At 45.1% G+C, this 24,555-nt stretch overlaps 1 protein-coding gene across 2 annotated transcripts in view; it reads right to left on the bottom strand.

The window, feature by feature from the left end:
- Nucleotides 1-24,555, bottom strand: part of LOC112243682 (protein tyrosine phosphatase type IVA 3) — a 54,590-nt gene that overhangs the window by 13,458 nt on the left and 16,577 nt on the right. Inside the window, exons 1-3 of one of the 2 annotated variants that reach the window (XM_042314217.1) lie at nt 8,213-8,454; nt 3,872-4,593; nt 3,240-3,332 (exon numbers count right to left, since the gene is read on the bottom strand). In XM_042314217.1, the coding sequence (XP_042170151.1) occupies nt 3,240-3,332; nt 3,872-3,970 (192 nt within the window). In that variant the 5' untranslated portion in view covers nt 3,971-4,593; nt 8,213-8,454. Of the gene's footprint in view, nt 1-3,239; nt 3,333-3,871; nt 4,594-8,212; nt 8,455-24,555 lie in introns of those variants that run through there. The other variant, XM_042314218.1, reaches the window with a different exon arrangement.

Below are 24,555 nucleotides of genomic sequence, written 5' to 3'. Positions count from 1 at the left end.
CACAGGATCCATCCTACCAGTAACCCACCACAGGATCCATTCTACCAGTAACCCACCACAGGACCCATTCTACCAGTAACCCACCACAGGACCCATTCTACCAGTAACCCACCACAGGACCCATTCTACCAGTAACCCACCACAGGACCCATTCTACCAGTAACACACAGGCAAAACCCACAACAGGATCCATTCTACCAATAACACACAGGCAAAACCCACAACAGGATCCATTCTACCAGTAACCCACAACAGGATCTATTCTACCAGTAACCCACCACAGGATCCATTCTACCAGTAACACACAGGCAAAACCCACAACAGGACCCAATCTACCAGTAACACACAGGCAAAACCCACAACCGGATCCATTCTACCAGTAACACACAGGCAAAACCCACAACAGGATCCATTCTACCAGTAACACACAGCCAAAACCCACCACAGGATCCATTCTACTCTCTGTTCAATGTTCCAGGTAGGACACTAAATCCTGTACATGGCAAGGCCTGACCCTAACCTCACATGAAATGCCTTGAATTGCTCTGCATCCTGTTGTGGATATCTAAAGAAGTTGTGGGCGTCAAGATATGGAAAAGTCACCACAACACCGAAGATACAGAAATGTCCATTTACATGTCTGTTTTGACGCCACAGAACTCCATAATGGGTGAACCTGTTGTGACAACCTTGAGAGTAAATCTCTCCCTAATAGAATCTTCGACTGTAGAGAGGATGTGGTTAAAAATAACATTTACATCTACTAAGAGGTGAACAGAGCCGCCTGGTATGTCAACAGTAAGCTATTCATGTCGTGAAGCTCATTCCAAGTCCAACCAACGCAGCCCAGAGCTTGAGACAAGAGCTTGGAGGAGGAGGAGGCAGAGTTCTAATTGTGGCCAGAAGAACATCTTGGGCCGTTTCTCGGAACCCCCAGAACGGACCTTGTCACCATGGTATCCTTCTTCCTCTGCAACTTGACTCTCATACGACAACAAGCGAGACGTTTGGCAGAGTGTAGGTCTCAAATCTGGCACCTTATTCCCTTTATAGTGCAGTGCACTACTTATGATTAGGGACCATACAGCTCTGCTCAAAAGTAGTGCACTATATAGACACAATAGGGTGCCATTTTGGGCCACTTCCTGAATGAGTCCACAGTCCCTTTATATCAACCAGCTGAACGTTATCACATGCTACAGAGGATGGTCTATGTTAAGTCAGTCACAAGGTGGATGGACGCACCTCTGGTACTTACCACTGTTATTACTGGTTATATATGGCCTCCAAATATACCCCCACCATTACTGATACACTGGTAAGACTAAAGTAACCTGCAAAAGCAGAGATTGAGGGAGTAACATTTCTCCATATAATGCCAATAAATAACCTCTTTGAGCAATGAAAGCATCACGAGCCATGTCAGACAGAACAGCACATTACACAGTGTTCTGAATGAGACAGACAACATGGTTTTCATTTGGAGTTCAGGGAGATGTGGAGGGGAACAGGGAACTGGGTTTCACCTGCCAGCCAGTCTCTCTCAGCTGGTGGCTAATATTCTGCTCTCTGCTGTGTTCCTATTGAAGAGGAGGCACTGAGCCAGTCAGTCAGCAAGTGTACAAGGGTACGTCCCAAATGGCACCCTATTCCCTACATAGTGCACTACCTTTGACCAGAGCCGGACTCAGTCAGCCAGGATACAAGGCTCTCTCTCTCACACAGGGAAGAGAAGAGAGAGGACTCAGTCAGGAAGAGAAGAGAGAGGACTCAGTCAGCCAGGATACAAGGCTCTCTCTCACACAGGGAAGAGAAGAGAGAGGACTCAGTCAGCCAGGATACAAGGCTCTCTCTCACACAGGGAAGAGAAGAGAGAGGACTCAGTCAGCCAGGATGCAAGGCTCTCTCTCACACAGGGAAGAGAAGAGAGAGGACTCTGTGTGACCGTGTCACTCTGATAACACAACAGACAGAGGGTGGTTAAGGGCCTTATGTAACCCGGGCCTCTGGCTATCTCTACATCCCTACATTCTTCTCATCTGATGCTACCCCTCCTCTGAGAGGGTACTCGCTCTCTGCTCCCAACAAAGTTATTAACTCAGAGGGAGAGAATGGAGAGAGAAAGGAGAGAGAGTGAAGAAAAAGAAAGACCAGGTGAGAGGAGAGGATGTTGGGAGACAAGAGAGGAGTAAAACCATGAGGTAAACCCTGACGCTGAGCCAGATGTGTGTGTGTGTGTGTGTGTGTGTGTGTGTGTGTGTGTGTGTGTGTGTGTGTGTTCGGGGCAGGAGGTAGTGTTTCCTCTACTCCAACACATGTGCAGCAGGGTGAGATCATGAATAACATCCTCCACATGGCAGAGAGAGAGGAAACAGGGTCAGTAAGAACATACTGGAGAAAATGTTTTGAAACAGAGCGAGTAGACTAGTCTCAATGGACCAGTTCAGATAGCAGTAGACTAGTCTCAATGGACCAGTTCAGATAGCAGTAGACTAGTCTCAATGGACCAGTTCAGATAGCAGTAGACTAGTCTCAATGGACCAGTTCAGATAGCAGTAGACTAGTCTCAATGGACCAGTTCAGATAGCAGTAGACTAGTCTCAATGGACCAGTTCAGATAGCAGTAGACTAGTCTCAATGGACCAGTTCAGATAGCAGTAGACTAGTCTCAATGGACCAGTTCAGATAGCAGTAGACTAGTCTCAATGGACCAGTTCAGATAGCAGTAGACTAGTCTCAATGGACCAGTTCAGATACCAGTAGACTAGTCTCAATGGACCAGTTCAGATAATGGACCAGTTCCAGTTCAGACTAGTCTCAATGGACCAGTTCAGATACCAGTAGACTAGTCTCAATGGACCAGTTCAGATACCAGTAGACTAGTCTCAATGGACCAGTTCAGATAGCAGTAGACTAGTCTCAATGGACCAGTTCAGATAGCAGTAGACTAGTCACAATGGGCCAGTTCAGACAGTAGCAGGCCACGTTTCACCTCATTTTGTACCTACTGAACACCACCAGGGTCGTATTCATTAGTGCACAGCGTACCAGAACTTTTGGCACCGTAGCAAAACGTCTTGCAACAGAAAAATGAAAAAGCTTTTCTCATTGGACAAATTCAGGTAGGTCCCCTTCCTTTCAGCCTGTTTTGCTTCCATTTGGTTCCGAGTGAATAGGACCCTAGTGACAGAGTGTAGAGAAGAGGGATCCGATGTGTGTGTGTGTGTATCTTTGCGCACCATGACTGTGATGCCATCCTTCTCCAGAGGTGTCTTGTCGTAGGTGACCTCACACACCCGCACCACTGTTGTTGCACCATACTGCTTCAGGTCCTGGAATAGGGAGAGGTAACTTCATTAAAACCATTCATGAGTCGGAGGTGTGACAATGACAGTTGTAATACCAGTTAGATTGATTTGGTAACCGCCCTGTCACATGACACAGCTAGTTACAGTGGTAATACCAATCAGACCGAGTAGGATTAAGTTTTCCCTAGATGCTGATCTACCATCAGTTCTGGGTTTTCCTGAGAGGCTCACACTCTGTTCTTAGAACCAAGTTTTCAGGGTTAGCCAATCACAGATTGTCACCCAATTTAAATATTAATTGTCATCAAATTCCATTCATTGTGACATTTCCATTTTCACCTAACATGAATATTCATGAAGCTTAGCCCTGGGCTAAGAACGTGCAGTGTGAACCCGGAGGAGTAATCTGATTGTAGATCAGTTACCTAGGTACCACTTCTAACTCAGCAGGATTAGACGACCGAGAGCCAGAACAGTCTGGAAGGTTCTTCTCTGTCTCACCTCGATGAAGGTGATAAGAGTGGTGTTAGTGGTGTTGTGTGGAAGATTCTTCTCTGTCTCACCTCGATGAAGGTGTCGAGGGTGGCGTTGGTGGGGTTGTGTGTGATGAGGAACCTCATGTTCTTGTAGGAGACCTCGACGGGGGGAGCCGGACGGTTCATTCTGGACACACTGAGGATCCCACTCTCAGGAGAAGACGCCACGACGTCGACCCAGACCCAGGGGCCCGCACCCACCCTGACAGGGGAGCACCCAGCCCACCAGCTACACTACACTGTCCTGACACAGCAGGCAGGAAGCCAGGCAGGAAGCCAAGAAGGCAGGTCACCCCTGCTAGTCTCTCTGAGGCTGAGGAACAAACCCCAGCAACAACACCCCACCTCAGAAGGACTTTACAAGGTCCTCTCAAGTCTCTCCTGTCCAGGGTGTCTTGGGGTGCTGGGAATAGAGTGGGGGTTGGACAGGGTGAAGAGTAAGGTGCCGGGGGTGAAGAGGTAGCTGTCCGTTAGCTTACGCTGCCCTTGGCCACCGACACTCACTACCCCATCTGGTGAGTTAGTGGGCCTGCCGTCCGTCGCTCAGTCTACAGTCAGAGTGGGGGTGGCTGGGTCTGGGTTGAGAGGGCGACCTGGCTGTGGACATTCAGGGGTGGGAGGTGCAGCAGGGCAGCAGGGCCATCCTCCCCCCGGGGGGCCTGGGCTCAAGCGCTGAGATGTTGGGCGTGGCAGTAGTCACCGCTCCCCTGCAAGAACTCCATCAACGACTGGCCGGCCTGAGTGCAGCGCTGCAGAGACAGAGGAGAGAGTCAGTGGGACTAACAGTCAAACCACACACTCACACAGAGACAGAGGAGAGAGTCAGTGGGACTAACAGTCAAACCACACACTCACACAGAGACAGAGGAGAGAGTCAGTGGGACTAACAGTCAAACCACACACACACACACACAGTTAGTTGGGGAGAGAAAGTCTACCTATTCTCCATTATCCCCAGTCAGTCAGTTCAAGACATCATTTCCTGTTTTGATCAAGCTGGGCTGAAGAGCGTTTGGTAAACTTTTATTCTATCAAACTACACACACAGGGTAAGGAGAGGACACAGACAGATAGAAGATGATACAGTCAGTCAGACACACACAGGGTAAGGAGAGGACACAGACAGATAAAAGACAGGCCTAGACAGGGCCTAAAACTAACTTGTTTGTATAGCAGCCACTGTGGCAGGTAGATACAAAATAAATCTACCAGCCAATCAGATTTTTTACCAGCCAAAATTTTTACAAATGTGCTGCCATAATTACACAAAGAAACAAACAAACTGCCATGCTTAGTAATGTTTCTAAAACAAGAAATGTATTACTAGTAAGAAGTTATTGGTTATATTTCTCAATGTAATTTACTATTCTGTGACCTGAGTATTTTTAACATAAATATCAGACAAAAAATGTTTCGCTGCCCTTTTAAGGTTACCTTGGTAACAGGGCCACTCAAGTCATCACATGTGCCTGTGTCACTAGTAGAGAGCCAACGAGGTCTCTTTTTGCTAGCAGTGGGAGGAAACTCAAACATTGAAAAAGTAACCTAGCTTGTGAACAAAACAATGTAAATTAACAAGAAATCACTGTAGGATACTTGAGTAAATTAGACCAACTTTTATGCCTGAGCCCATTGCTTCTAAAAACAATATTTCAGCACTCACAGCCCCCCAGACAGGCAGTGTTGCTGCCTGATATCTGAATCCTAATGTTATAGCTTTCTTTGTGCATTAACAGATACGAAACAAAATGGCATTAATACTTTGAAAACAGCTACTGCAGCTTTTATTTAGCTATAAATCACAACTCACTTGGGCCAATGCTTGGCTATTTTTATGAAATACCCCACTGTAGAGCCTGGAGTACTGCCACGCACTAACATAGCTGGTGAATTATACATTCTTACCTGCCAACGGCAAAATCTACCCACGTTCAGCAGGTGGCGGGTGTTAATTTTAGGCCCTGGGCCTAGGTGAGGATAACTGATACCCTAGAACTGCCAATTCCACAAATACCACACACAGCCCCACACACAGCCCCATACGCTAACCACACACAGCCCCATGCGCTAACCACACACAGCCCCATACGCTAACCACACACAGCCCCATACTCTAACCACACACAGCCCCATACTCTAACCACACACAGCCCCATACTCTAACCACACACAGCCCCATACTCTAACCACACACAGCCCCATACTCTAACCACACACAGCCCCATGCGCTAACCACACACAGCCCCATACTCTAACCACACACAGCCCCATACTCTAACCACACAGCCCCATACTCTAACCACACACAGCCCCATGCTCTAACCACACACAGCCCCATACTCTAACCACACACAGCCCCATACGTTAAACATACTGCATACTTCGAGATGGTAGGACACAAATGGAAAACACTGTGCAGTAGGGACACTTCTCCAGCTATTCCTACTATTTTAGAGCTGTAGGGACACTTCTCCAGCTATTTCTGCTACTTCAGCGCTGTAGGGACACTTCTCCAGCTATTTCTGCTACTTCAGCGCTGTAGGGACACTTCTCCAGCTATTTCTGCTACTTCAGCGCTGTAGGGACACTTCTCCAGCTATTTCTGCTACTTCAGCGCTGTAGGGACACTTCTCCAGCTATTTCTGCTACTTCAGCGCTGTAGGGACACTTCTCCAGCTATTTCTGCTACTTCAGCGCTGTAGGGACACTTCTCCAGCTATTTCTGCTACTTCAGCGCTGTAGGGACACTTCTCCAGCTATTTCTGCTACTTCAGCGCTGTAGGGACACTTCTCCAGCTATTTCTGCTACTTCAGCGCTGTAGGGACACTTCTCCAGCTATTTCTGCTACTTCAGCGCTGTAGGGACACTTCTCCAGCTATTTCTGCTACTTCAGCGCTGTAGGGACACTTCTCCAGTTATTTCTACTACTTCAGCGCTGTAGGGACACTTCTCCAGTTATTTCTACTACTTCAGCGCTGTAGGGTAAATTCTCCAGTTATTTCCCCTATTTTAGCGCTGTAGGGACACTTCTCCAGTTATTTCTCCAGTTATACCACAATTCACAATCTTGATGATACTAGTAGTGTTGTTTTACCTGTAGAGACATACTGTAACCTGGTAGTGTTGTCTGTCGTAATGTTATAGGTTGTAGTCTACCGTTTAAATGTAATAAGGATGAGGTTGTAGCCTACCGTTTAAATGTAATAAGGATGAGGTTGTAGCCTACCGTTTAAATGTAATAAGGATGAGGTTGTAGCCTACCGTTTAAATGTAATAAGGATGAGGTTGTAGCCTACCGTTTAAATGTAATAAGGATGAGGTTGTAGCCTACCGTTTAAATGTAATAAGGATGAGGTTGTAGCCTACCGTTTAAATGTAATAAGGATGAGGTTGTATGTAAATGTAATAAGGATGAGGTTGTAGCCTACCGTTTAAATGTAATAAGGATGAGGTTGCAGCCTACCGTTTAAATGTAATAAGGATGAGGTTGCAGCCTACCGTTTAAAATGTAGTAAGGATGAGGTTGCAGCCTACCGTTTAAATGTAATAAGGATGAGGTTGCAGCCTACCGTTTAAATGTAATAAGGATGAGGTTGTAGCCTACCGTTTAAATGTAATAAGGATGAGGTTGTAGCCTACCGTTTAAATGTAATAAGGATGAGGTTGCAGCCTACCGTTTAAATGTAATAAGGATGAGGTTGCAGCCTACCGTTTAAATGTAATAAGGATGAGGTTGCAGCCTACCGTTTAAATGTAATAAGGATGAGGTTGTAGCCTACCGTTTAAATGTAATAAGGATGAGGTTGCTGCCTACCGTTTAAATGTAATAAGGATGAGGTTGCAGCCTACCGTTTAAATGTAATAAGGATGAGGTTGCAGCCTACCGCCTACCGTTTAAATGTAATAAGGATGAGGTTGCAGCCTACCGTTTAAATGTAATAAGGATGAGGTTGTAGCCTACCGTTTAAATGTAATAAGGATGAGGTTGTAGCCTACCGTTTAAATGTAATAAGGATGAGGTTGTAGCCTACCGTTTAAATGTAATAAGGATGAGGTTGTAGCCTACCGTTTAAATGTAATAAGGATGAGGTTGTAGCCTACCGTTTAAATGTAATAAGGATGAGGTTGCTGCCTAATTGAGGTAACGCGGACACACTGACTGTAATTCGATACAATCTATGGGTGCTTCGGCTTTACAGTTATTACTACACTATCTCCGTTCCAAAATAACTTCCCTCACTACCTCCTAACTGAACACATAGTAGCTAACTGTGAAGTAGAAAATACAACTGTTGAAGTCAACTGTATGTGAAAGTAAAAGTCCAGAGAACTAGCACTCAGAGAAGCCACCGTATTGTACTGCTCACCTGGGACAACTTCTTTGACAAGAAAACATCCTCAAATAGACAAGAAGAGAAACAACAAGCAGTCTTCTTTAGATTCCTCCCTCACAGCTAAAGGCCAAGAAGCATTTAATTCCTCTGTCACCACCAGTTTGATCAAGCTCATCAAACCCCAGGTCCTCCAAGGAGTCTCTCCAACCTGTTACTCTGCAGAGCTTCCCCTTCACACACTGAGCGTCCATCCACACTGCACACACCCGTGAGAAAGCTTATAGTAATCTAGGCAAATACATCTTCACCACGCCTCTCATCCTGTGGTCCCTCCCACAGGCTCTCTCTCATCCTGTGGTCCCTCCCACTCTCTCTCTGCCATCTCTGTTCTGAACCAGTTGAGGCTGCCCAGGTTTGTCATATGACACTGACAGCACTCAACTGTTAATGTCACAAACAAATGCATGTAATGCTCTAGGAGGCACAGAGAGTTGACCCATAAATATAGTGAAGTTGGTTAGGGTTATGGGTTGTTCTGACTCCTGGGGGTGACTGTTAAATATAGTGAAGTTGGATAGGGTTATGGGTTGTTCTGACTCCTGGGGTGACTGTTAAATATAGTGAAGTTGGATAGGGTTATGGGTTGTTCTGACTCCTGGGGGTGACTGTTAAATATAGTGAAGTTGGATAGGGTTATGGGTTGTTCTGACTCCTGGGGGTGACTGTTAAATATAGTGAAGTTGGATAGGGTTATGGGTTGTTCTGACTCCTGGGGGTGACTGTTAAATATAGTGAAGTTGGATAGGGTTATGGGTTGTTCTGACTCCTGGGGGTGACTGTTAAATATAGTGAAGTTGGTTAGGGTTATGGGTCACCCCCATGAGTCAGAACAACCCATAACCTATGACCCTAACCAACTTCACTATATTTAACAGTCACCCCCAGGAGTCAGAACCCATAAACCTAACCAACTTCACTCTGTTCACGCCCCTTTCCCTTAACTGCTAGTATACAGAAACATGTACCACCATGGGACATCTCTCTTCAGCTGTCAATCAAACCCATAGTGGCGCTAGCTAGCTGACAGAAACCTGTGGCGGCTGAACAAAGGGGCTTGACGGGCTATTTCTGTGTAGCTGCCAGCACGCCAGCCAAGGACTTTAATGGAGCCCACAGATCAGCCATTCCTATAAGAGCATTAACTGTGGCTCTAGTCCCAAATGGAACCCTACTCCCTATCGGGCCTGGTCAAAAGTTGCGCACTATATAAGGGAATGGGGTGCCATTCGGGACTCAGACAGTGTGACTGTGGGTCAGGTGGGGAATGAAAGGACTACAGCTACTGACTGGCTCATAAATAACATCACACATGAGTCAGACTTCTATCTGCAGCAATGAAGCAGTGTTTTTGATGGGCTGTTTCATTGTCATTGCTGCCAAGTGTGTGAGCGGAGCTGAGCGGTCGGAAATCCCACTCGTCGCTCACGGGCGCGCCATGTCCTTTCTAACCGCTCCGCTAGAAAACGCTCCTCGCTCACGGGCGCTCCATGTCCTTTCTAACCGCTCCGCTAGAAAACGCTCCTCGCTCACGGGCGCGCAATGTCCTTTCTAACCGCTCCGCTAGAAAACGCTCCTCGCTCACGGGCGCTCCATGTCCTTTCTAACCGCTCCGCTAGAAAACGCTCCTCGCTCACGGGCGCTCCATGTCCTTTCTAACCGCTCCGCTAGAAAACGCTCTAGCTCACGGGCGCTCCATGTCCTTTCTAACCGCTCCGCTAAACGCTCCTCGCTCACGGGCGCGCCATGTCCTCTAACCGCTCCGCTAGAAAACGCTCCTCGCTCACGGGCGCTCCATGTCCTTTCTAACCGCTCCGTAGAAAACGCTCCTCGCTCACGGGCGCTCCATGTCCTTTCTAACCGCTCCGCTACTGAAAACGCTCCTCGCTCACGGGCGCTCCATGTCCTCTAACCGCTCCGCTAGAAAACGCTCCTCGCTCACGGGCGCTCCATGTCCTTTCTAACCGCTCCGCTAGAAAACGCTCCTCGCTCACGGGCGCTCCATGTCCTTTCTAACCGCTCCGCTAGAAAACGCTCCTCACGCTGTCCTTTCTACGCGCGCTCTCGCTCACGGGCGCTCCATGTCCTTTCTAACCGCTCCGCTAGAAAACGCTCCTCGCTCACGGGCGCGCCATGTCCTTTCTAACCGCTCCGCTAGAAAACGCTCCGCTCACGGGCGCTCCATGTCCTTTCTAACCGCTCCGCTAGAAAACGCTCCTCGCTCACGGGCGCTCCATGTCCTTTCTAACCGCTCCGCTAGAAAACGCTCCTCGCTCACGGGCGCTCCATGTCCTTTCTAACCGCTCCGCTAGAAAACGCTCCTCGCTCACGGGCGCTCCATGTCCTTTCTAACCGCTCCGCTAGAAAAAACGCTCCTCGCTCACGGGTGCTCCATGTCCTTTCTAACCGCTCCGCTAGAAAACGCTCCTCGCTCACGGGCGCTCCATGTCCTTTCTAACCGCTCCGCTAGAAAACACTCCTCGCTCACGGGCGCGCCATGTCCTTTCTAACCGCTCCGCTAGAAAACGCTCCTCGCTCACGGGCGCTCCATGTCCTCTCTAACCGCTCCGCTAGAAAACACTCCTCGCTCACGGGCGCATGTCCTTTCTAACCGCTCCGCTAGAAAACGCTCCTCGCTCACGGGGCGCTCCATGTCCCTTTCTAACTTAGCTCCGCTAGAAAACACTCCTCGCTCACGGGCGCGCCATGTCCTTTCCCGCTCCGCTAGAAAACATCGCTCACTTGTCCTTTCTAACCGTTCCGCTAGAAAACGCTCCTCGCTCACGGGTGCGCAATGTCCTTTTCCGCTCCGCTAGAAAACACTCCTCGCTCACGGGTGCTCAATGTCCTTTCTAACCGCTCCGCTAGAAAACGCTCCTCGCTCACGGGCGCGCCATGTCCTTTCTAACCACTCCGCTAGAAAACGCTCCTCGCTCACATTCTATTCATTAATATATATTATTTTAACCAACACCCATCTATTTGTGACTACACGGACCGACCATTTGCTTTTGAAGTATTGAAACCAAAACATATAATTTGAATGAAAATAATTGAAACATGTAAAAGGTGACTAAGAAGCGCTCTTCATTTGAAAACAGGCCACGTGTCGTATTAAAACGGCATATAAACACTGTAAATAGGCCAGACAGGTAGCCTAAGACGGAACAACAATGTATTATTTAAGCTATATTATTAGACTATTATCACAAGGCTATAGCCTACAAATAAATCCATTGTGGAGCATTAGTGAGTGTGACACACTAGGCTGGTAGAGAGGCAGGGACAAAGAGCGCTCAGCATTTAAACATTTAGTTGTGTTAAATCATTGTCGTCTAGAAATTGCACATATAGGCTGTGACTTAGAATTAAATACAAATTACACAAAGAATGCCTCATAAGGCTCAATCTACAGTGCCTTTGAATACATTTTTGAAACTGTAGTAAGTACCCAATCATGCATTTATTTAAGGCGATTTTTCAGATTCCACAAGGACTCATTAGTTGTGGACACTACATCACTCCCTCCACTGCTCTCGGTCCTCCTCATCTTTGTAAGTCACCTTGTTTTAGCAACTGTGTGTTTCATCATTTTCTTTATGAAAATATTTAGTGAACTCCATGACAGTAGCTAAAGCAAGGGGCTATAGCAGCACACAAGTGGGCTGGTGAAGTGAGCGTTACTGGAGCGATATTGGAGCTGGTGAAAGTCCGACGCTCCAGCTGTTGGGAAAGTTGCTCTGTGCTCCAGTTAAATTGGGCATGCTCCGCCTCTCGCTCCAGCTCCACTCACATACTCTGCATTACTCTGCTCCACCTCTTATGATTTTTAACAGACTTTAGGTCTTTGTCAGGCTACCTCATGTATGATTTTAGCTAATCAGACTATTGGAGGCTAGCTAGCTACATCACAGCACCAGTCCAGGATCAGGCTAGCTAGCTAACAATAGTCTTTGGCTCAGGCTAGCTAGCTACATCACCAGCATACCATGCTCCAGTCCAGGATCAGGCTAGCTAGCTACATCACCAGTATACCATGCTCCAGTCCAGGATCAGGCTAGCTAGCTACATCACCAGTACACCATGCTCCAGTCCAGGATCAGGCTAGCTAGCTACATCACCAGTATACCATGCTCCAGTCCAGGATCAGGCTAGCTAGCTACATCACCAGTATACCATGCTCCAGTCCAGGATCAGGCTAGCTAGCTACATCACCAGTATACCATGCTCCAGTCCAGGATCAGGCTAGCTAGCTACATCACCAGTATACCATGCTCCAGTCCAGGATCAGGCTAGCTAGCTACATCACCAGTATACCATGCAGTCCAAAATCAGGCTATATCACCAGTATACCATGCTCCAGTCCAAAATCAGGCTAGCTAGCTACATCACCAGTATACCATGCTCCAGTCCAGGATCAGGCTAGCAAGCTAGATCACCAGTATACCATGCTCCAGTCCAGGATCACTGTTCCAATAACAGCCTTACTGTAGCCTAGCCAAACACCACTCCTTTATCTAATGTTGTTATGTGTCTATTCCGGTCTCACCTGTACACAGTAGCCTATTATATCTATCAGGGCTGTTGTTGTTCTAAATAGGAGGGAGATTTACAGGGCCTCCTGTGAGTAAAACCATTTCAGCCTATCAAGAGGTAGGAAGCCCTGCTGAGTAGCTGAAACTGGGCCAAAGGTTGCTTACAAATAGCACCCTATCTACTATGACGGGCCCTGGTCAAAAGTAGTGCACTATAGAGGGAATAGGGTGTCATTTGGGATGTAGTCCAAGTCTGAGCCTTGCCAGAGGACCAGATATTATGTATATGATTACTCATATGGAGTCACACACACACAGACTCACCAGCCCAACCCCCCCACACTCACACAGCACACAAACCCCCCGACAGTGACACTCTCACCAGCCCAAACACAAGACCAGTCTAGAGACCAGTTAGATGTTTGTAGCAGGGAAGAGTGGCAAGCTGTGGTCCTTCCTCCTTTGAGGAGCAGGTACACAGAGTTTTAAACCCAGAGTGCAGAGCAGCTTCAGGAGATGCAGACCAAACAGACCAGAACGGGATTTGAGGTTTGGGAAGTCAATCAGTTGGTTTGTAAGTCTTCAGCTTCCATTAAAACTAGCACTTGATGACTGACTAAATGAATCAGGATACTATAGACAACAGCAACACATGGCAGACAACAGAACAACAATTCCTCATAGCCTAATTTATCTCTCTCCACAATGGCTTATCTCTCCACTCTCCTTAATGGCTTCTCACCTGTACACACAGTCTAATCCTTCATACACAGGGCCAGTGTGCTACAAAACTAGACTTTAACAGCTCTGTCTCTGGATAGGCCTAAATATAGTGCCCAGTGATCCCGGAGGAGGGCAAGCCTTTATCTGTTTGTTGTTGGCTTTATACTTGGGTTATGAAGTCATGCCGTGGCTCAGTAAAGGATGTAGCTTGGCCAAGCTTATTAGCTACTACATTGACTGTCAACCACAACAAGCTGGGATTAAAAAAACTATTAAACTGGCAGTTTGAGGGCTCAAATAGACCTCAGGGTTGACTTCGTAAACACAAGATTTATCATAAAACGCTATTTAGGCCTAGGTATTGTAGGTCCACTACTTTAGAGTCAGTGATGCACAACTCAAACAGTCGTATCGGCCAGATATCCACAACAACTAGAGGGCACGGGTGAGGCTAGACTTCTCTACTGTTGTTGTCACACAGACTGACTAGATGACTGGTAAACATGTCCACACGGTATCCTAGCAGCCAGGCCACAGAGGCCAGAGCATCATTCTGAGAAATCTTCAGAAGGCTTGGGCTGTCCTCTGAGGAAGTTAATTGGATGATTATGTGGCTGGAATGGACGATCACATGACTACACTGGGTAGACAACAGAGATCACAGAGAGCATAACAGGTCAATCAATCAAATGTATATATAAAGTCCATTTTACATCAGCAGATGTCACAATGTGCTATACAGAAACCCAGACTAAAACCCCAAACAGCAAGCAATGCAGATGTAGAAGCACGGCGGCTAGGAAAATGTCCCTAGAAAGGCCAGAACCTAGGAAGAAACCTAGAGAGGTACCAGGCTATGAGGGTGGCCAGTCCTTTTCTGGCTGTGCCGGGTGGAGATTATAACAGTACATGACCAAGATGTTCAAACGTTCATAGATGACCAGCAGGGTCAATTAATAATAATCACAGGGTGCAACAGGTCAGCACCTCAGGAGTAAATGTCAGTTGGCTTTTCATAGCTGTTCATTCAGAGTTAGAGACATTAGGTGCGTTTAGAGAGAGAGAGTCAAACACTGATGACTTGTTGTGAACAACATGAAAGACATTGAGTGACATGATGTTACTGTATTGATACAGCTCATGATGCAGGCTATACGTTACGGACCCCTAGTTCTAATGATCAGTCTCTACATCAATCACCGTGGTGAAGGAACTAACTAGGTTTGGGAATTGCCAGGGACCTCACGATCACGATACGGAGGTGCCGATTCTATATGGATTTTGATTCGATACTGAGATTTTATTCAGATTCATGCTCACCATACAGTACCAAGTCCAAAGTTTGGACACACCTACTCATTCAAATGTTTTCTTTATTTTTACTAACCGACTTGCCAAGTTACATAAAAGGTTACATTTTTTTTTATACAAAAATAAATAAACTCAGCAAAAAAAGAAACGTCCCTTTTTCAGGACCCTGTCGTTCAAAAGATAATTCGTAAAAATCCAAATAACTTCACAGATCTTCATTGTAAAGGGTTTAAACACTGTTTCCCATGCTTGTTCAATGAACCATAAACAATTAATGAACATGCAACTGTGGAACAGTCGTTTAGACACTAACAGCTTACAGACGGTAGACAATTAAGGTCACAGTTATGAAAACTTAGGACACTAAAGAGGCCTTTCTACTGACTGAAAAACACCAAAAGAAAGACGTGCCTTAGGCATGCTGCAAGGAGGCATGAGGACTGCAGATGTGGCCATGGCAATAAATTGCAATGTCCGTACTGTGAAACACCTAAGACAGCGCTACAGGGAGACAGGACAGACAGCTGATTGTCCTCGCAGTGGCAGACCACATGTAACAACACCTGCACAGGATCGGTACATCCGAACATCACACCTGCGGGACAGGTACAGCATGGCAACAACAACTGACCAAGTTACACCAGGAATGCACAATCCCTCCATCAGTGCTCAGACTGTCCGCAATAGGCTGAGAGAGCCTGGACTGAGGGCTTGTAGGCCTGTTGTAAGGCAGGTCCTCACCAGACATCACCGGCAACAACATTAACTAAGTAGGTCAACCAAATAAAATCATTAGGTACATTCCACCAAAACTGTTTTGTGGAGAAAATAAACGTTGGGGGGGGTCCCAACAAATAATAATCAAGGGGAAATCATTCAGGTCAGGTGAGAGGGATATCACAGCATGTAGGACAAGGGCTATGTCCCAAAGGTTTATAAAAAAATATCTACAAAATAATAAAATCAGTCGTTCTGCCCCTGAACAAGGCAGTTAACCCACTGTTCCTAGGCCAGTTAACCCACTGTTCCTAGGCCAGTTAACCTACTGTTCCTAGGCCAGTTAACCCACTGTTCCTAGGCTGCCATTGAAAATAAGAATTCGTTCTTAACTGACTTGCCAAGTTAAATAAAAGGTCAATTAAAAAAGTTGTGTTACTATATAGGGAATAGGGTCCCCATAGGGCTCTGGTTAAAAGTAGTGCACTATATAGGGAACAGGGTCCCCATAGGTCTCTGGTCAAAAGTAGTGCACTATATAGTAAATAGGGTGTGATTTGGGACATACACACGGTATCAAAGTTGATAGTTGGGTTGGAATTCTGTAGCAGTCTGTCGGCATTACAGGCGTTCCCCCAGGTGGGTCAAGCCTTGGTAAGAACAGAACAGGTCTGCTGCGTTTGACAGGATGGGAGATGTGTGTTGGACACCAGCATTGTTGTGACACTACACTCCAGAGTGTCTTCACAGTGAGTACTGTAGTCAGGGCCCTCGCAGACACCTGCTGTCTATATTTAACACCACCAGCTGTTATCTAATACATTTAGCCTGGGCTGGCTGCAACCAAGAGTAGCCAGGCAACGTTGGATTACTCTGGGAGCTAGCTGGGGTCGCTTGTTTTGAAACCCGAGACCCCTCCTCTGGTCCAAAAACAAAGTCAAACAGGAAGAAGATTGCAGATTTAAAAAAGACACGGAACATAAAATGGAGCATCTTTGATACGTTTCAGAGGAGGCCATTTTAGAATTCGTCTGGCGTCCTTGTGATGGGAGTGTCTTCTGGAGTACACTACCACACCTTGTTATGTCATTATATTTGGTTGTTAATAAGGTTGATGTACTGCACCTGTATCACTCCATTTGTTACACTACAACTCTGAACATTTAGGCTGGACTACACGTCTGGAATAGGGTAATGGGTAATGGTACAAGACATGGAATAGCTACATTAGGCTGGACTACACATCTAGGGTAATGAATGGTACAAGACATGGAATAGCTACATTAGGCTGGACTAATAGCACATCTAGGGTAATGAATGGTACAAGACATGGAATAGCTACATTAGGCTGGACTACACGTCTAGGGTAATGAATGGTACAAGACATGGAATAGCTACATTAGGCTGGACTACACATCTAGGGTAATGAATGGTACAAGACATGGAATAGCTACATTAGGCTGGACTACACGTCTAGGGTAATGAATGGTACAAGACATGGAATAGCTACATTAGGCTGGACTACACATCTAGGGTAATGAATGGTACACGTCTAGGGTAATGAATGGTACAAGACATGGAATAGGCTTACTGATAGCAAATATTTAAAATTTCAGTTTGCCCACCTTATCTACCCCCCCGGCTGCCGATGGCCCTTTCAAGTGGTCATGGGAGTGCATTGCGCAACTGTAAAGGTCAAACTGACAAAAACAAACACAATGACGCACCCTGGGATACCCTACACCCTGGAGAAGGCGAAGCCTGGAAGACAACGGTGTTACACAACATCTTGGCAACCTAGCTTTGGGTGGAAAGGCTATATACACCACAGCAGTACCACTTACATCAATGGGCATGCCTGATTTGTGGTATCAAAAAAATAAATATATATATATATATTTTTGGAGAGCCTCATTTCAAACCAGGGGCTTCCTGAATGTGCCAACACAGGTAACATACATATGCAATGTTAACTAGGCCTGCTCTCGTTCAATTAGAATGGGGGCCGTCCTCATTTAATTGATCAGTCACGACTAACCCATAAGAAACCACTTTGCTGACCAATTAGATATGTGCTTTCTCTCTCCGTGCATAAAGTATCTCTTTGATTGCCAGGTTCTCTGACTACAGGGTTAAATCAAACCCTCTAAGAAATATTATGTAACCTCGGTTCTTAGAAAGTCGAAGGAAACTTCTCCATTAGAAACTTCTCTGTTAGAAAGGCACGGGTTATGGAAGGTCAGATTGCACAATTACTGTACAATCGCAGAGCAAAAGACTAGAAGGACAGGGACTTTGTTATATTGGTAGGTCATTGATTCATACAGAGAGAGAGAGAGAGCCCTGAGACTCTGATATATCCCAACATGATAAAAACTGTGATAGCTGGTAAAGCAAAACTTCCTTTTGAGATGAAGGGCTATTCTTGACCTCATGGGAATCCTTTGTTGGACGTCAGAAATCAAGGTCAAGTGCATGTATAAACAGCCAGCCTGTCAGACCCCAAGGAGTCAGAGATATCTGTCACTATAGTGACTCCTAAAGGGATAGTACAGCTGGTATGCATCCTGCCAGGTCACTCCCCTGCAGGCACATGTGATCATACATACCCCCCAAAATCCTGGCTCGTTTTTAGATTTGACATCAAATCCATTATTAATGTTTACATACCGTTTTACTCATTTCATATGTATATACTGTATTCGATTCTACTGTATTTAGTCAATGCCACTCCGACATTGCTCATCCTAATATTTATATATTTCTTAATTCCATTCTTTTACTTTTAGATGTGTGTGTGTGTGTGTATTGTTAGATACTACTGCACTGTTGGAGCTAGGAACACCAGCATTTCACTACGCCCGCAATAACATCGGCTAAATATGTGGATGTGACCAATAAAATGTGATTTGATTGTACCCCACACACCATTGCTACCCTCTTGGCAAGGTCTCCCTTGTAAAAGAGGTCTTCTGACCTTAATGGGACTTCCTGGTTGGATAAAGGTTAAATAAATACGTTTTAAAAAACCCACCCAGGGTTACCTGAAGACGTGTGTACACAGTGTAACCTTGGAATCACCTCAGTGAGTGCGGTCATCAAATATCTAGCTAATGCGTTCAGCTGAGTGGACTAGATGAACTGCTCTGTATGGAAAGTGGACGTAAGTATGAGTAATATAATCACTGAGATAACATGAGCTCATCCTTTTTTCCCCTTGGTTGGCTCACATGGTCAGAGGAGGTAACCAACCAGAGAGATTCATTATCTTTATGACATCATCACTGTTGTTATTGCTGCCAATAGGCCCTCTCCACCTGTGGCATCTGCAAGCCTCGGCGAGCAACTACAGTCTGGTAAAAAGTAGGCCTACAAGGCTTCTGGCTATGGGGACTTGTGTGTGTCATACACATCTATAAAAAGGCCATAGGGGATAAGATGGATTTTTCCCGGAAAGCTACGTGCTTGATGTGGCTTCTACACAAAACCCCACTCCAATACTGTTTTCTCTTAGAGCGGGGAGTCCTGCGGAGGACATACCAGCTTCCAAAAATAGGATGAATGGCTTTTTTCCCCCAACAGAGCCCACTCCAAAGGCCAATGTCAGCTCGAGTGGCACACTGGTTAATTTAGCTGAACTAAGGGTAACCCACAAGAAAGCTGCACTCTCATGTAGAGAAACAGGAACAGATTGCTCTACTATCTCTGCTCTGTCTGATGTACTTGCTCAACTCTGAGCCAGTCACAGATCTATGGTTTAGACATGGGGTAGGCTACGTCCCAAATGGCACTCTATTCCCTTTAACTTTTGACCAGAGACATTAAAAGTAGTGTGTGTGTGTGTGTGTGTGTGTGTGTACACACTACTTTTAACGTCTCTGATCAAACACAGACACAAAACAGGTCAAATGTTTTAGAACACCTACTCAGTCAAGTGTTTTTCTTTCATTTGTACTATTTTTTACATTGTAGAATAATAGTGAAGACATCACAACTATGAAATAACACATATGGAATCATGTAGTAACCAAAAAAGTGCTAAAGAAATCTAAATCTATTTTATATTTGAGATTCTTCAAATAGCCACATTTTGCCTTGATGACAGCTTTGCACACTCATGGCATTCTCTGAACCAACTTCATGAGGTAGTCACCTGAAATGCATGTAAATTAATTAAATTAAGTCAATTTGTGGAATTTCTTTCCTTTTTAATGTGTTAGAGCCAATCAGTTGTGTTGTGACAAGGTATACAGAATATAGTAAAGGTCGGGCCAATTTTAAGTTTTCATAACAATCGGTAATCTGCATTTTTGGACACCGATTATGGCCGATTACATTGCACTTCACGAGGAGACTGTGTGGCAGGCTGACTACCTGTTGTGCGAGTGCAGCAAGGAGCCAAGGTAAGGTGCTAGCTAGGATTAAACGTATCTTATAAAAAAACAATCAATCTTAACATAATCACTAGTTAACTACACATGGTTGATGATATTACTAGTTTATCTAGCTTGTCCTGCGTTGCATATAATCGATGCGGTGCCTGATAATTTATCATTGAATCACAGCCTACTTCGACAAACGGGTGATTTAACAAGCGCATTCACAGAAAACGCACTGTCGTTGCACCAATGTGTACCTAACCATAAACATCGACGCCTTTCTTAAACTCAATACACAAGTATATATTTTTAAACCTGCATATTTAGTTAATATTGCCTGCTAACATGAATTTATTTTAACTAGGGAAATTGTGTCACTTATCTTGCGTTCATTGCACGCAGAGTCAGGGTATATGCAGCAGTTTGGGCCGCCTGGCTCGTTGCGAACTAATTTGCCAGAATTTTACGTAATTATGACACAACATTGAAGGTTGTGCAAAGTAACAGCAATATTTAGACATATGGATGCCACCCGTTAGATAAAATACGGAACGGTTCCTTATTTCACTGAAAGAATAAACGTTTTGTTTTCGAAATGATAGTTTACGGATTTGACCATATTAATGACCTAAGGCTTGTATTTCTGTGTGTTATTATATTATAATTAAGTCTATGATTTGATAGAACAGTCTGACTGAGTGGTAGTAGGCAGCAGCAGGCTTGTAAGCATTCATTCAAACAGCACTTCCTTGCGTTTGCCAGCAGCTTTTCACAATGCTTCAAGCATTGCACTGTTTATGACGTCAAGCCTCCAGTTTATGACGTATCAACTCCAGAAATTAAGCTGGCATTACTAAGTCTCTATTAGAACATTCAATAGTCAAAGGTATATGAAATACAAATGGTATAGAGAAATAGTCCTATAATAACTACAACCTAAAACTTACCTGGGAATATTGAAGACTCATGTTAAAAGGAACCACCAGCTTTCAGATGTTCTCATGATCTGAGTAAGGAACTTAAACATTAGCTTTTTTACATGGCACATATTGCACTTTTACTTTCTTCTACAACACTTTGTTTTTCCATTATTTAAACCAAATTGAACATGTTTCATTATTTATTTGATACTAAATTGATTTTATTGATGTATTATATTAAGTTAAGTTAAAATAAAAGTGTTCAGTGTTCATTCAGTATTGTTGTAATTGTCATTATTATAAATATATATATTTCAAAAAAATATTTTAAATTCGTAAAAAATATATATATATTTTTTTAAATCGGCCAATTAAATCGGTAGTCTTTTTTTGGTCCTCCAATAATCGGTATCGAAAAATCATAAAATCGGTCGACCTCTAGAATATAGCCTTGTTCGGTAAAAGACCAAGTCCATATTATGGCAAGAACAGCTCAAATAAGCAAACAGAAACGACTGTCCATCATTACTTTAAGACATGAAGGTCAGTCAACATAGAAATTTCAAAAACTTAAAAAGTTTCTTCAAGTGCAGTCGCAAAAACAATCAATCGCTATGATGAAACTGGCTCTCATGAGGACCACCACAGGAATGGAAAACCCAGAGTTACCTCTTATCCTGCAGAGGAAGTTCATTAGAGTTTTCCAGCCTCAGAAATTGCAGCCCAAATAAATGCTTCACAGAGTACAAGCAACAGACACATCTCAACATCAACTGTTCAGAGGAGACTGTGTGAATCAGGCCTTCATGGTCAAATTGCTGCAAAGAAACCACTACTAAAGGACACCAATAAGAAGAAGAGACTTGCTTGGGCCAAGAAACACGAGCAATGGACATTAGACCAGTGGGAATCTGCCCTTTGGTCTGAAGACCGAAATTGTAGATTTTTGGTTCCAACCACTGTGTCTTTGTGAGACGCCGTGTGGGTGAACGGATGATCTCTGCATGTGTATTTCCCACGGTAAAGCATGGAGGAGGAGGTGTGATGGTGTGGGTGAACGGATGATCTCTGCATGTGTATTTCCCACCGTAAAGCATGGAGGAGGAGGTGTGATGGTGTGGGTGAACGGATGATCTCTGCATGTGTATTTCCCACGGTAAAGCATGGAGGAGGAGGTGTGATGGTGTGGGTGAACAGATGATCTCTGCATGTGTATTTCCCACGGTAAAGCATGGAGGAGGAGGTGTTATGGTGTGGGTGAACGGATGATCTCTGCATGTGTATTTCCCACTGTAAAGCATGGAGGAGGAGGTGTTATGGTGTGGGTGAACGGATGATCTCTGCATGTGTGGTTCCCACGGTAAAGCATGGAGGAGGAGGTGTGATGGTGTGGGGGTGCTTTGCTGGTGATACTGTCTGTGATTTATTTAGAATTCAAGGCACACTTAACCAGCATGGCTTACCACAGCATTCTGCAGCTATACTCCATCCCATTTGGTTTGGGCTTAGTGGGACTATCATTTGTTTTTCAACAGAACAATGACCCAATACACCTCCAGGCTGTGTAAGGGCTATTTTACCAAGGAGGAGAGTGATGAGTGCTGAATCAGATGACCTGGCCTCCACAATCCACCGACCTCAACCAAATTGAGATGGTTTGGGACGAGTCGGACCGCAGAGTGAAACAAAAGCAGCCAACAAGTGCTCAGCATATGTGGGAACTCTCAAAACTGTTGGAAAAGCATCTAGGTAAAGCTGGTTAAGAGAATGCCAAAAGGCAAAGGGTGGCTATTTGAAGAATCTCAAATAAACAATTCAAAATATATTTTATAACACTTTTTTGGTTACTACGTGATTCCATGTGTTATTTCATAGTTTTGATGGTCACTATTATTCTACAATGTAGAAAATAGTAAAAATAAAGAAAAACCCTGGAATGAGAAAGTGTTCTAAAACGTTTGACCAGTAGTGCACATATAGGGAAAAGAGTGCCATTTGGGACGCAGGCATGGCACAAAGATTGGAAGAGGGTTAGACCTACCAGTGAATCTTAAGAACCTCACCAAAATGGTATTTCTAACATGATAAGGCTGAATTTATTTCCTGGAAATACTTGGCTATATAGTAGGCAGAAGTTGCTAGGAGCAACACGGCCCAGTAGGAAGATGTTGCTAGGAGCAACACGGCCCAGTAGGAAGATGTTGCTAGGAGCAACACGGCCCAGTAGGAAGATGTTGCTAGGAGCAACACGGCCCAGTAGGAAGATGCTGCTAGGAGCAACACGGCCCAGTAGGAAGATGGCAGAAGTTGCTAGGAGCAACACGGCCCAGTAGGAAGATGTTGCTATGCTAGGAGCAACACGGCCCAGTAGGAAGATGCTGCTAGGAGCAACACGGTCTGTAGCTTTCAAATCCCCCTGGTAAATATATCATCACGGGACATGTTGAGCTTGACACATGGGTTTGATCAAGGCAACAAATACACATGCACACTTGACTAATCCTTGCGCAATAGCTTTCAAGCATCTTCATTCCAACTTCCTTTTTTTATTGCACTTCCTGTGTTATGAGCAGGAAGCCAGCTGCTGCTGCAACTGAACTCTTTCATCCAGGCCACAACAGATCACATGAGGACTGGTGGACCTGCTGTAAGCCACAACTGAGACATACAGGATTGGTGTTTCAGATATAAATAGAAGCCACAGGGTGTGGAACACCGGAACTGAATACCTCTTAACGCCCTGCTAGACATGAGGATTTCATTCTGCATTACTGACCCCGCTGGGCTCATGGTGTAAATGTCTTCTTCCTCTATCTTTAGAGAGTTGCCGCTCGTATTGAGTTGTCCTGGATTCAGATCAGACACCTCGTTGCTGCTGATCGATTGGACGTTAGGCTACAGTACTACAGGGGTTCACATGATCCATGGTGCAGCCAGCCTGCCTTTAGCCCGGTCCCACATCTGTTTGTGCTCTTACCAGCTCCATTGATGCCATTGTCAAGCCAAACATGACCATGAGTGACAAAGGTTTGGCATGATGGCACAAACAGACTGGCACTCAGGCTACATGCCTTTCACCTCAGATTCCCTTTTCAACGTTAAGCAACTACTTCTCATCTTCAGCCTTGCTACCAATGACCTCAGACAACATCTAACAATGAACTTCTGTTTGGCATTCTGAATTCCACTCCGAATTGAAAGTCATGGGGAATTAGGCTACTGAAGGATTAGGGCTAAATATACCAACCAGGCTGCATTCACTTGGAAGCAAGAACTGTGTAGAACTAGGTAACTTACAGTACATATGCCCTGGGTTATGTAACACTGTGTAGAACTAGGGGACTTGCAGTACATATGCCCTGGGTTATGTAACACTGTGTAGAACTAGGGGACTTGCAGTACACATGCCCTGGGTTATTTAATACTGTGTAGAACTAGGGGACTAGCAGTACACATGCCCTGGGTTATTTAATACTGCGTAGAACTAGGTGACTAGCAGTACACATGCCCTGGGTTATTTAATACTGCGTAGAACTAGCAGTACATATGCCCTGGGTTATTTAATACTGCGTAGAACTAGGTGACTAGCAGTACACATGCCCTGGGTTATTTAATACTGCGTAGAACTAGCAGTACACATGCCCTGGGTTATTTAATACTGCGTAGAACTAGGTGACTAGCAGTACACATGCCCTGGGTTATTTAATACTGCGTAGAACTAGCAGTACACATGC

The sequence above is a fragment of the Oncorhynchus tshawytscha genome, unplaced genomic scaffold, assembly GCF_018296145.1.
Source record: "Oncorhynchus tshawytscha isolate Ot180627B unplaced genomic scaffold, Otsh_v2.0 Un_contig_4177_pilon_pilon, whole genome shotgun sequence".
Classification (NCBI taxonomy): domain Eukaryota; kingdom Metazoa; phylum Chordata; class Actinopteri; order Salmoniformes; family Salmonidae; genus Oncorhynchus; species Oncorhynchus tshawytscha.
The sequence above is the reverse complement of the archived record's forward strand: the minus strand, read 5'-3'. Positions and strand labels throughout refer to the sequence as shown.